The 12,646-nt window shown below is 39.3% G+C and overlaps 1 protein-coding gene and 1 long non-coding RNA gene across 5 annotated transcripts in view; one reads left to right on the forward strand and one right to left on the reverse strand.

Annotated features, from left to right (window-relative positions):
• Positions 1-6,841, reverse strand: part of LOC138060282 (myosin heavy chain, striated muscle-like) — a 55,761-nt gene extending 48,920 nt beyond the window's left edge. The window contains exons 1-3 of one of the 2 annotated variants that reach the window (XM_068906023.1): positions 6,431-6,841; positions 6,114-6,257; positions 1,363-1,547 (exon numbers count right to left, since the gene is read on the reverse strand). In XM_068906023.1, coding sequence (XP_068762124.1) covers positions 1,363-1,547; positions 6,114-6,257; positions 6,431-6,613 — 512 coding nt within the window. In that variant the 5' untranslated portion in view covers positions 6,614-6,841. The remainder of the gene's footprint in view (positions 1-1,362; positions 1,548-6,113; positions 6,258-6,430) is intronic. The other variant, XM_068906024.1, reaches the window with a different exon arrangement.
• The window catches only part of LOC138060284 (uncharacterized), a 23,753-nt gene continuing 11,153 nt past the window's right edge, over positions 47-12,646 (forward strand). The window contains exons 1-4 of one of the 3 annotated variants that reach the window (XR_011134321.1): positions 47-140; positions 375-437; positions 1,993-2,059; positions 4,546-5,910. This is a non-coding gene — a long non-coding RNA (uncharacterized lncRNA). Of the gene's footprint in view, positions 141-374; positions 438-1,992; positions 2,060-3,771; positions 3,908-4,545; positions 5,911-12,646 lie in introns of those variants that run through there. The other 2 variants (XR_011134320.1, XR_011134319.1) reach the window with 2 other exon arrangements.

A 12,646-nucleotide genomic window follows, 5' to 3' on the forward strand; every position in this document is an offset into this window, starting at 1 on the left:
TCTAGTACTGAATTGTACTAATGAACTAGTTATGAACTTCATGTATCATGAATAATAATGTGCACAAGTCATCAACAGAATAAGCTGTGAAAGTCTACGAAAAACTAACAATTTTTGGACCAAATGGAATTGTTGTGAAGGTATTGCTTGAAGCACAGTGTGAAACAAAAAAAAAAAAAAAACAGAAGACAATTGCAATGGAAGTTATTCAAATGCAAATAGGCTTTATAAAATTTATACTAGAGTGTTTATTGGCAGATCTGTTGCATTGTACATACAAGTGTACTGTATATATTTTATAACATTTCATAAATCCTGAGGAGTTTCCCGTGTATAAATAAAGAATGACTTGACTTGACTTGACTTATTTGCAGGATATACTTTGTCGAGAAGTTGAGGAAATTTTTTCACATACACACTAGCAGGACTTTTTAAAGGTGAGTTAGCTAATATTTTGCCTTCTTGCTGTTGGGTCTTGATAACTGACCAACGTTCACGGTATTTGTCCCTTTTGAGATGTACCAAGATACTTTACTTGTCTCATTTTATATTTTTGTATTAAAGCTAAGCTATTGTAAACCTACACATATGTCTATAGGTGGATACTTTCAATAAATAAATGAAGGAATAAATAAATAAATAAACGTTGTATTTGTGGCTTGCTAACACGGTTTTTGATACAATAGTTGAAAAGGGCCTGGACAATCTGCGAGCCAGCGATTCATGCAAGCCATGCAAATTTCACATTTAAGTCTAAGCACCCATCTCAAATAGTGCTGATAAACTGTTATTAAGTTTAAGCACTCATTTTGACTCGCCATGTTGGCTTGCATGGCTCGCACATTGTCAACACTCAGTTGAAAACAATGAGCAATAACAACAATCTACCTCCACTTGAAATGAAAGCTATGTACATGTAATTCCTTTTAACCTATTCCTCCCGAAGAGATTTCACAGATTTTACTTTGTCTAATGCCAGATGATTTTACTTGTTTATGGAGACTGATTCAGGGGTAAAAGGTTCAGGGGTAAAAGGTTTGAATGGCAGGTTTAAGGTACAGGTGACTTTTCCCAGGTCTCTTGTTAACAAAACCTTTACCAGTGCTAAACTTAGACCTCAGTAGGTCTCATTAGGTCTAAAAACGATGTTTAGGTCAAAGGTTAGCCAATTTGAAGGTTTTGGGTTGCTTTAGTATAGGTAAAACAATGACCTGTAACAAGTGACCTGCGAAATGTGACCTGTCTTTTAAACCTGTTGCAGTTTGAATGCTCTGTAAAATGCGACCTGCTAAATTAGCCAGTCATTGATGATGTACTATTTGAGATTAAAAATAAGAATACGGTAAGAATAAGAATACTCACGTGATCAACATAGACTGGTTTTCACGATCTTGTAACATATCGTGGTATGCATTGTCACAGATAGAGAAGATGTGAGGAGGCATTTCTGGGCGACGTTTTCCTCTGTACGCAAACACAATCTTTTCAGTGTAAATGGGGATTCGGCGATAAGGGTTGATGGCCACGCAAAACAAACCAGAATATGTCTGCAGAAGAAACGGAAAATCAAGACTAGGCTCGGGTAAAAAAGAAAGCACAATCCAAAAAGAAGATTGCTGCAAATTTTAAAGAAGAGGGAGGTCTTACAGCTGTACATCTAAAGTTTAAATTAACTGGAAGATTTGCAGCCCTGGTGAGAGTAAAAAAAAAAATTTTGATTATCTGTGGGAGGGTGGGGAGGGTTCATGTAGTTTGGATGATGAAAAATCAGTCCTTCACAGGCCACGAGAGCTCAAACTATCTGAGCTTACTGTGTTCCAGAAACATGACAGAGAGAAAAAGAGACTATGGCTAGATCCCTTTTCACCATTTTCTTGAGAAATCACCAACAACACTACATGTGTACTCATTGACATTCCAGTTCATTTTTGTATTAAGTTCTACACAATTTTCATGGCAACAAAAAATTATTAATAATTCCTATTTCTATAGGTTTTATGTTCTGAAGGATTTCACTGATTTGGGGGTAAGCATTTGGAATACTAGAAGAGGAAATAAGGTATGGGAGATACCGGTACTATTAATTTAACTCTTCCACTCCCAATATCTGATTAGCAATTCTCCTTTCTAGCTGCCATACATTCCCTTTTATATTAGTAAAGAGAATTTGAGTTTGATCAAAATAACACCATCTGACTGATAAGTTTATTCATTCTCAACACCTGTCTGCTGAATAGTGAATTGATATTATAAGGAGAAGTTACATACTAATCACTTTTGGGAGTGAAAGGGTTCATTCAATGCCTCATTAGGGGGTGGGGGAAGGGGAGCATTGAGCTTTTTGGTTTTGGCCTTTTTTTATATCACTTTTTTGGTTTTTTCACTGTTTTTCAGTTTTAGTACGTATCTGTTGCAGCTTTCCCATTTTTGCATTAGCTTTTCGGGTTTTGTCAAAAATTCAAGTGGTTTTTCGGATCACTGTACACTCAGCAATTATGTTTGTTGGCAGCGTCCTAATTCTACCACATTGCTTTCTATTCCTAAATTAGCCTCCTAACACTGACTCAAAGTCATCGTATGCTCCATGTAAATTATACCAAAGAATTAGTTTGATTATGGTTTTGATGATTTTGATTGTGGTTTTCAATTTTGATCAAAATGCATAGCAGTCTTTCCATTCTGAGTGATTTTTTTTTTGTGGTTTTGCAGTTTTTCTAAGACCCCAGTGTTCCCCCTCTCATTCATCACATACTGTATGTACAGTACAATTTTATTTCATTTATATGAGAAAATGGACACTTGATTGCTCAAAATGTACCATTAATGATGTTTATCCTCTAAAGTTTGAATAAACAATTCGATCCAAGTCCTAACTATTTAAGAAACGGTCCAGATAAGAACGATAGCAACAATGGCAACAAACATGTTGGAATTCAGTTGGTATGCAAAAAGGTGATAACTTTTCTATTGTCTGTACTTACTTCTGATTGGCTTAAACAGAAAATGGTTAACAAAACTTCATAAAGCAGTATTATATTCATCCTTACTTTCCAACCATCTTCCATCTTTCATCTGGTCTCAGTTTAAATGAATTCCACAGAAATCGTATGTGGGGAACATGTAAAATTGTAAACGTTTCTTGGCTTTTGTTTTCAACTCTTGTGATTGGTCAAAATCTTTTAACATAAAAAAAAAACCCTTTCAAAGTTGGCTGTAAATGAATTTTATTGCGTTAACTGCCTTCCTGTAGGTTTATGCATTCTCTGTGTAAAAATGATAACATTCCTATGTGGGGAAAGCCCTGTTGCCGCATAACAAAGGAAATTGCTATCCACCTTACACGGATCATTATTTAAAGGCTTTAATGAAAAGGGAAAAAAATTAAATTATTTAGAACTAAAATTCATGTGATGGAAAGGACAGAAAAATCTTGCTCCAATGAGATTCATCAAGGATGAAAAGCAACAGGAACTTCTTGATCTAGTGAGTAGCAAACGGGGATTCCACTTTAGCCGGAAAACTGTTGCTGCACCAATCTAATGTTTTAAGTGAGAAGCTTAAAATACTATGGACAGTTGGGCAAATTTTATCAGATGGTTGCATGGAACTGAAAAATATTATTATGGTCAAGGTAGAGGATTAAGGATTGGGGCAGTTTTTTAATCCAAAATGCAGCAGTGATCAGGATAAACTTGACTTCCTGTAGGCACTAAGCTGAGTTTATCCAATTACATGTAGGATCCCCTGAATATAATTCACTTCCATTTTCAGCTGTTTTAAACAACTCTAACTAAATGAGCACTCGTGGAAGAATCACCGTGGCACACAACGAAAGTATCTGGTCTGCCATGGATTGGTGAATAAAATCTACAAGGTCAACTTTTTGGGCCAAGTTTCATTTTGGGTTTACATTCACTTCATTTTGACCACTAAAGGGCACCAATAATCCGAAACTACACTGTTTTAAAGCTGTTATTCTCAACTCCTACTTTGGTGCCACTTCCTGCAGATAGGGATATACTTATGAGACACTGTTATCATACCAAGCATAATCTACTTTGACAGAGCCAGTCTTAAAAGCTTAAGAGATTTATTGCCACACAAGTGATCTGTGGCCATGGCTGTGTTAACAAAGCCACTGTTGTAAATTATCCATCTTAATGGCAAATAAATTGTCAGATCAATAAAGACCAAAGGCTGATATGGGGAAAGTGAATTTGCCTGATTTAAAGTTTTTGAGCAAGTAGGAGAAATTTTTGTATTTTTTTTAAACTCGGCATAAAGCCATATGACTTTTTTTTTCCTTTGTTTACTTTTATTTTTTTCTTGTTTTGTTTTGTTTTGTTTTCTTCAGGGACAATTTTGTTAAAATGGTCTACTTTCACTGAAAAAGTTCAAAAACATAGAGATTCCTTAAGAAAGTACATTGCTCTGCAAATCCTTGACATCCTGGAGTAAACTTCTAATCTAAAGCACTTATGAGGTCAATGAATAATTCTTAACCTCAATATCACTGCAAATTTAGCAATCCTTTACTCATTTCAGCATATCAGGTTCACAGTGTCTGTGTGTTTGCTATCAGATGAATGCAAGGAGATGAATGACATGGGAATGTTTACAGTTGTTTTTGTGCTACTGAAATCTGCTGGAGTTCCATAGAAGAACTTGGGCAAATAAAGCTGCCAGACTCTCTTAAGTGCATTTTTGAACTACCAGTGTCTGCACGGTGTACAAAAATGACATTGCCCGATTGATTTGTTTAGGGAATCGTTTTAACAGCTTGCCCAACACCTATTTCTCTTTGAATAGAGAATCGTGCCCACGCCTTTTTGCTCGTCACCTCTCCCTTGACCATATATGGTAAAAATATTCACACCTTTGGAGGTAACAGAAGGACGAGCTAAATGGGCCATTTAAAGCGGTCTGAATAGTTTGATGATTGTGTCGACCCTCGTGGAAACAACTGAAACTAACTGTTCTTGACCGACAGCACGAGAATTCAAGTGGCACTTTTGAAAGTGAAATGCGTTGAATATTCAAGACTTGTAAACGACATCTTTTAAACTAACGTCGTCTTACATGTATTGATTGAGATTACGCAAGGTTAAGTACTGTGTGCTCTTCACAGATTTATCAAGACCTCTTTTACCAACGAGTGAACAAAGATAGAAGCTGTGAACCCGAAATCTTTGATTTACAGCCACGAGTTACTCCTTAGAGCGTAACATTTCCAACGAAGATTTCAGCGCCCCTTGCTATTTAAAAAACACTTTTAAATGCATCTTTAATTCATCAGCACGGCTGTGGTTCATTTGATTTACTTCTGTTTTTCATTTTCAACAGATACAAGTAATTACAGTTTCGGACGATCCGTGAAAAAGTCATCTGCATAGCATTAAAAGTGTTGAAGGCGAGCTTAAATCCACAAAATGGCAAAGCACGAGGTGTAGAAATGACCTAACAGACATTTTTCATCGCAATCATTCCTCCCCGTCAGCTTCTTTCCCTGCGTGAGTTTGTTTTGGATCCAAACAAAGCCAATTGCAACGCGAGTCGTTTGCTGTTGTCTGAATCACGCGAAACTGACGAAAAATCACCAACGCTATATTATTTGTGCATCTTTCTTGGGTTACAAGTTGATTTAGATTCACGGCTAGCAAGGCGAAAAGAGAAACAGAATCACGTTTTGCACGCATCGAATTAAATTTGTTTGATATTTATTCTCTCTCGAACTAATATTTTCATGTAAATCGCTCGTAGTCTTTTTTACACAAGTCAAATCTCTGTTGACATAGCGACTAACTACAGACGCTTCTTTCCCAAGTAAGGACGAATCATTAGAAACACAAAATAAAATACAAGCGACTTATCTGCACGCGTCCGATTAAAATAAAAAATTGTTCCACAAAGGACAGCGGAATGTATATTATACATAAATATTCACGAAATCGAAATGTACTCCTTAAAATCTTTCAGGGTTTTTATTGGTGTCATCATCAGAAAAGATTATCTTAGAGTAACCATTCATCGAGACAGTAATCTGCTCAAATCGACCTCTAAATTCGACTACGCGGTGTTTATAACTAAAGTACCTTCTTTAAAAGTGTACTTACGTATATCAGCCCGGCAAAATATCGCTGTTTGAGATTGTGTAGCACGCTGGCTTCATTTAGATACGTCAAGTTCGCCATGTCCTCTGCTTTTTCGAATTTCGGTGGGTTCATTGACTCCGTGTCATTCTTGTTGACTTCCAGTGACTACCAAGAAAAAGCCAGTTTTAAATCATGATGAAGGAAATAGAAACCAAACAATTAACATATGTAACAAAACTGCCTGTCGCCGCCAGCGTTTGCTGTTGTCATCTGTGCAAGAGATTTCAGGGATCAGGCATAAATTTAGTGCGAAAAACTAGTGCGAAGTGTAGGCATACCTGACCGTCGTTTGTTTCCACGACATAAATGTCCCCTTTGGAGCTTTTCACTTCAGCTGCCTTGAAACATTCCTTCTTATCCTGAATCCATACCCATTTCTTGCTTTCAAACGACTTGCTCTCTTCGAGAAGTGCAAGTTTGTTAGAAATACGTAAAAACGCCACAGGATCTTCTAACTCCATACTTTCGACTACTCGATTCAAGAGAATCAAAGCTCGTTGCGAACTCGAGGCGTATTCCACAGAAACAGGCCGTACGAGAAAACAGACAGGCAGAGTCACTCGTCCGCACAACCTTGGCTCAGCTTGAGTGCGCCCGCAACAACCAGGACTCGCTCAAAGCTGTAATGATAGCTGGGTCACTGGATTATAAAATGTCAACTGATGGACAACTCCCATCATTGAAGTGATGCTTTGGTATCCTGTTGGAAATACGTCAAAGGATAATGATTGGCGTTTGGGACAGTTGGCCCATTGTTTTTCAAGTGATCAATCAAGGCCATAGGTTTGCTTTGTGACGCCTGGATGACCTTTCTCTGCGCTTCATGTAGCAGAATTACAAATACCATAATGGCCTTTTTCAGATTGTCCCACTCCTAATTACACGCTCGACCAATCAATCAGCTCCGTTTTTTTGCGAATTTGCAACTTTTTAAGACCTTCCGTCTGACAGGGGACAGTTCAGGAAGTTTATCTATGGCTGGAATGTGCGCGACATTGACTGTCACGTTCGGCTAAACTCCAAACAAGTCTTTCTTGATAAAATAGCATTGAAATGTTGTCGCTGAATGGAGAGCTGTAATTCGGCGATAAAATGCTTGCGAGCGCAGTCGGCTGGAGTCTTGTACTCGTTGCCATCCAGCCCGTTCAGTAATCTTTGAACAGACACTTTCGAATTCTTGCTAGTGCGGTACTGTTGGCATGTGTTTCGCCGGTGTGTAAATTCACGTCGAAGTATTTAAGAATTTACATTGCCCGACAAAGCTTTGCATTGTGAGATGTTATTTGTACGTCAAATTCGTGCTGTAAGGTACATTTTGAAAGCCCTGCAAAGAACAGTTCTAAGTGCTAATATGTCACAGAAAAATGGATTCTGTGACCTGGTATAGAAAGACGTGTGGATGTCACAGACACCACCTAGGGGACTTGTCTCCAGCGACTTGTCAGTCGACCACTGAAAGCTGTTTCTAGCGATTACGTTCTCACTCTCTTGTCAAAATCTTTTCTTCAATGGAACATATTTTTCCAAATCTCTTACACTCGGAACGATTGTAACTAGTGAGAATGATGAATTCCTTCGGTAAATTATGACACAGTTGTTTCGTTCTTAGACTTTCCTGTACGGGGGTAGGAAAGTTGTGTCGGCTCCCTTGAACAGTCATTTATGGGCCATTTTGCGGTTGGTTAAGTCTCATTAATTACTTCAGCACCGAGATTAAAATCAAAGGCTAATCGTCTCTGACCGCAAAGTCGTAATGTCGTTATTTCTGGTCTGCCAGTTCTTTTCGGTGTTTCTCGTTCTGGCGAAACAGTTTTGCGAATCCCATCTTGTCAAACAAATTTGCAAGCAACGGAATGTTTCCGGCTTGTTTCTTGTGGAAATACAGAAGATGTTGTAACAACAACAGTATTTACCTCTGGATTAGTATATCTGTAAACTAACCGCACCGTTTGACGCGATCGAAGTCATGAAATATGAATGAACTTAAATCATAAAAGCTTTTTGAACAACAAACAGCTCATAAAGAACTGATTTGTCAGTTTTGAAAATTTACCCAGTCCAGCAAAACCGTGAGTTATTTGTAACGATAACAACAGAGTAAATCAGTGATATCATCGCATATGCAGAAATCGACATTGGACCCAGGTGATAAGGGTTCCTAAGTTCTTAGGGCTAAAAGCAGCCCTTCTGTTCAACATCCTAAGTGGATGGAACAATTTTAGCCCAAATCTGGCAATCCGTACCACAGGACAGTCCTTAATCTTGTTAATAGGGAGGTTAAATGTCTACAAAAACACTGAGGTTGTGATGAAGCCTTCAGCGTCGCCGCCGAAATGACACTTTGTGTCAAAACTCTCTGGAAAGGTCACCAGAAGTTAAGTGGCGTTATCTTATATCTGAGCGTACACTGGGAAGAAAATTTAGGGAAACGTACCGGAGAGAGGCAGTGTTTACCTTATATTTTTGACGCTTTAAATTCTTATCTGAATCAAGGCGAGCGTGATCTCCACCTAAACACAGACAATAAAGAGTCTTGTCCAGGAAAAGGCCTAACTGCGCAGAATGCTGATAAATCCTTAACGCGATGGCGTGCTTCAGTTGCGGTGGCTAAGACAAAGGTATTCGTGGCGGCTCTACCACTCTAAAAGCCCGACTTGTCTACGAGCTTGCAGCGTTCTCGAACACATTTTTCATGAAGGAAACTGGCATGTATTTGTCTTTATTCGCGGTTCATGTGGAACTGACCTGGAAGGTTACCCCCCCCCCCCCTCCCCCTCAATTCACGCATATAGTGTTGGGCCAGGAAAATTGAATATCTTCCATGCACTCTACTCACAAGGGGGACTCACGGTTTCTGTTCAAGGACACTGCGACGTAAAGGCTGTGGTCTCTTTTTTGCCCGAGAGATTTTCTATAGAATTTTGATCGTCTTCCCTTCTCTTATTTACTGGAAGCGCTCTTTCCTGGTGTGAAACTCAAAGCCCGTTTAGTGACATCAACTTCTTCAGATTCGACATGCCTCGCGCGGTTTATTTATCTCTTCAGTTATTAAATAATATTTCGAAAGGTTAGAGTACGTGCCGACTTTTCGGAAGCATGTAGTGCAGACTCTCGAGGAAAGTGTCCTGCAATAAAAGTTCCGGCACGACTGCACAAATAAGCAAGGACTAAATGTTGGAAACCCTCTCTTCCAGCCTTCCCCGGGGGGGGGGGGGGGGGGGGACTTTAGGAATTTCTGGGTGGGGATGTGCCTCTGGTTCCCTGGAACCCTTAGCCTATACCAGAGCTAGTTTCAGCTGGATTTTGCTACTCTATACTAGAGTAAACTCCCCAAATCACTCCTATCCTAGAGTAGCTGTTTTCCAGAAACTGAGGTCTCTAGTACAGTCTAAAGCAATTCCTGGTTTCCTTAGTCTTAATAAAATCTTCAACCAACTGGTCAGTTTCGTGAAAAATGATACCCTATTCTAGACCCAAACGCTCTGATTTATATACCCTATGCTAGAGTAAACTGCTTGAAAACCATACCCTTCACAGCAGCACATACCTATATAGCCCATATATGGCAGTAACCCCCCCCCCCCCCCCCGGGTCTTCTTGCAAGGTTTAAAAATGTTCAGGAGGCTGTATAGTACAGGCTAGAAAGTCTTGAGCGAACACTTACGAACTCTGCAAAATTCATAAGACGATTTGGCAATTTGGAGTTTTGTCCTAGCATTTCGTCGATGCGATCTATTTTTGTGTTAGTGCACTGTTAGTGCACTACACACTCTGTCACCGACCGGGGTTGTAAGAGTGTAAGAGTGTAAGTCTGTGGTGGCAATAGGCCCACAGCGCGTGCGTAAATCACGAAAATAAACACGTCTGTTGGAAGCGTGCTTGAGTTTCAACAAATAAGGCCCAAAATCGGCAAGAATTTGTGACGCTGATGAATAATAAAGCAGCTTCTATTTCCAAAAGGATGGAATTACCATGGTAATTAATAACCTCGTCTAGGAGAGTGAATTTTTGACTTTGCAGAAACAATAGTCAACCTCAAGTGTTGGATGATTGTGATCTTTGTGTTGAATTCGCACATTTCTTCTCATAGTTTATAGCACTTAAAAGAAAAAAAACAGTGATTTTGGCACAGATGTATCCTTTGTTTCGCGAGTTGTTAATAGTAAACACGCAAGATAACTTGATTACACCTGGCGGCCGCTGAAATCGATGCCACTTTACTTGTGCAGCCAAAAGTACAATAGAAAAATTGAACGTAGCAAAAATCTCCCAAAATATGTTTCGCTGATGGTAACTTTTTATATGCGCGTTACAAAATTTATGTTGTTTTCATGTCGCAAATTTTGTTGCTAACTGCAAAACATTTCATTCTCGATCGACACTTCCTAAAAACTTCCCTCTGCTCTCCCTAAAAACTGTGTATCAATATTTATTTACTTTTGCATCAATATTTGTTTTGCATTAAAGCAGGCTAACAAAATCTGTACCTTGCTCAGTTCGCATTATTGAGCGTTAAAATAGAATTTTCGGTCCTTTGTTTTCTGACGACAAATTTTGAGGTCTCCAATCCAGGTTCTAACACGCCGGACAAGATATGTCTAGGATTGACCCTAATTACATGCACGCGAACTTCAATAAGCGACACGAAGTATCCCCTTGCTGTTCTCCCCAACTTCAACATCATTCGTGTCTCGGAATACAGACAATTGACGTCACAAAATGTCCAGAAATTCTGCTCTTTAAGTGAAGACTAACAGCTGCATTTATTCAAAGCTAAAAATAACCCTAACCTTTTCGCTTACCTTATTGCTGGAAATGACAGCAAATGGACACTTCGATGTTTGGGTGTGCATCTAATTAGGGTCAATCCTGGACATAAGTGGCCGGACAGGGCTTAACTTTAGTAAACAGCTGTCCATGGCTGCTAATTGACCGGGTGAAATGGTCGTGCGCATGCGTGATGTGTTGGCCACACCGGGTTGGTGTTTGTTAGCGTGTGTCACCTTGCTTTTATTGTTAACTTTAGTGAACTTTCGTCGTGGAAAGCTGTCAGACGCTCAGAGTACACGCTTAAACTTGCGGCCCACGGGTTTCAAAATGTTTTGAAGTAAGCGGCCGACTCCGAAAGAGTAGGCGGCTGTGATAATCGAGGGGCCGCTTACCCCCGAAACGTCGGGGGGTCTTAGGGCATGCTCCCCCAGAAAATATTGATATCTAGAAGCTCGGAAATGTCATTTTCAGCGTTCTACTATCGATTTCAGACAATGACAGCTTCATTCAAAATCTCCATTTTGAAAGGCAGAAATAACTGAGAAGACAGTCCCGTTTCGAAAGCGGGTTTAGATTTCGCTTCGCTTCCACATGTACAAATACTCGACGACCGAATGAAAAAAGAAGAAGCACTTGCTCAATTTAAATTGTCGCTATTAATTGGCAGAATAATTTTAGATTTTAACGCTCGTGCTAGTTTGATTCAAGACTATTCATCTGGCCTTTATCATGCAGAGCAGTATGAATCGCTTCTACAATGCAGTTGGGCACCACGCGTAGACCGTAGTCTAAACATCCATTGTTCTTTTCTTACGACTTATTTACGTATAGACAGCAAAGTTTGCATTTTTCAACAACTTTCATTCAATAGGCAAATCAGTCGACCGTAGTTTATTTAAGTATTGATAAGTGTAATAAACAACGTATTACTCAAATGGTCGAATGAACAATAACGAAGTCCGACAACTTGTTAAATGACTACTAATGTGTATTGGCCGAATTTCTTCACCTACCTGACGATCGTGACCTTTTGAAACCAACTGAAAAAAAGTGTGTTTACAGTTGGATGTTTTCGTTTCTCTGCCATGCTGTCAGCTGAAAGCTACCGAAAGAAGAAGAAGCAATCGACTTCACTGAACGCCCAAACGAGGTCAAGATGGCAACAAACCACGTCAATGCGAACGGCACAGGATACAACGGACGATTTGAGCTTTCTTTTGAACAAAGCTTACATCCTGTTACATGTGTATTATTGCTGCAAAATTGAATTTGAAGTTACTCTGCCGTCTTAACCCTTTGATTACTATCTGGCAAAATACGTCCAGCTTTATCCACGGTCCCATCTACCCCTTGTGACGTCATCACTTTTAACGGTCAGGAACAGCTTTGTCCACTAACTTGTGCAGGGAGAAGAGATCTTTCAAACTATACCAGAATGAGCACAATTTAGTCAAGGAAACTGGAGAAACCGCCAAAAAAACCATGTAACACTGACCTGAAAATCTCCATGAAAAGCTTGCTCCATTACCCACCTACCTTTCTGAGCACCTAATTCTAAGATGATGAAAGGTTTCTCAGAAACTCTTCCCACCAAAATAAAGCCTACCAAATGCCCAGCAAGTTGAAAAAAAAATGAGACAAAGAAAGCGAAAAGTGAAAGTCGAAAGTGTTGTGCTACTTTTAAACCCAAAAACGAAATTTTGCTTTCTGCGCATGCCCGAACT

Source organism: Montipora capricornis, chromosome 8 (assembly GCF_036669925.1).
Source record: "Montipora capricornis isolate CH-2021 chromosome 8, ASM3666992v2, whole genome shotgun sequence".
NCBI lineage: Eukaryota > Metazoa > Cnidaria > Anthozoa > Scleractinia > Acroporidae > Montipora > Montipora capricornis.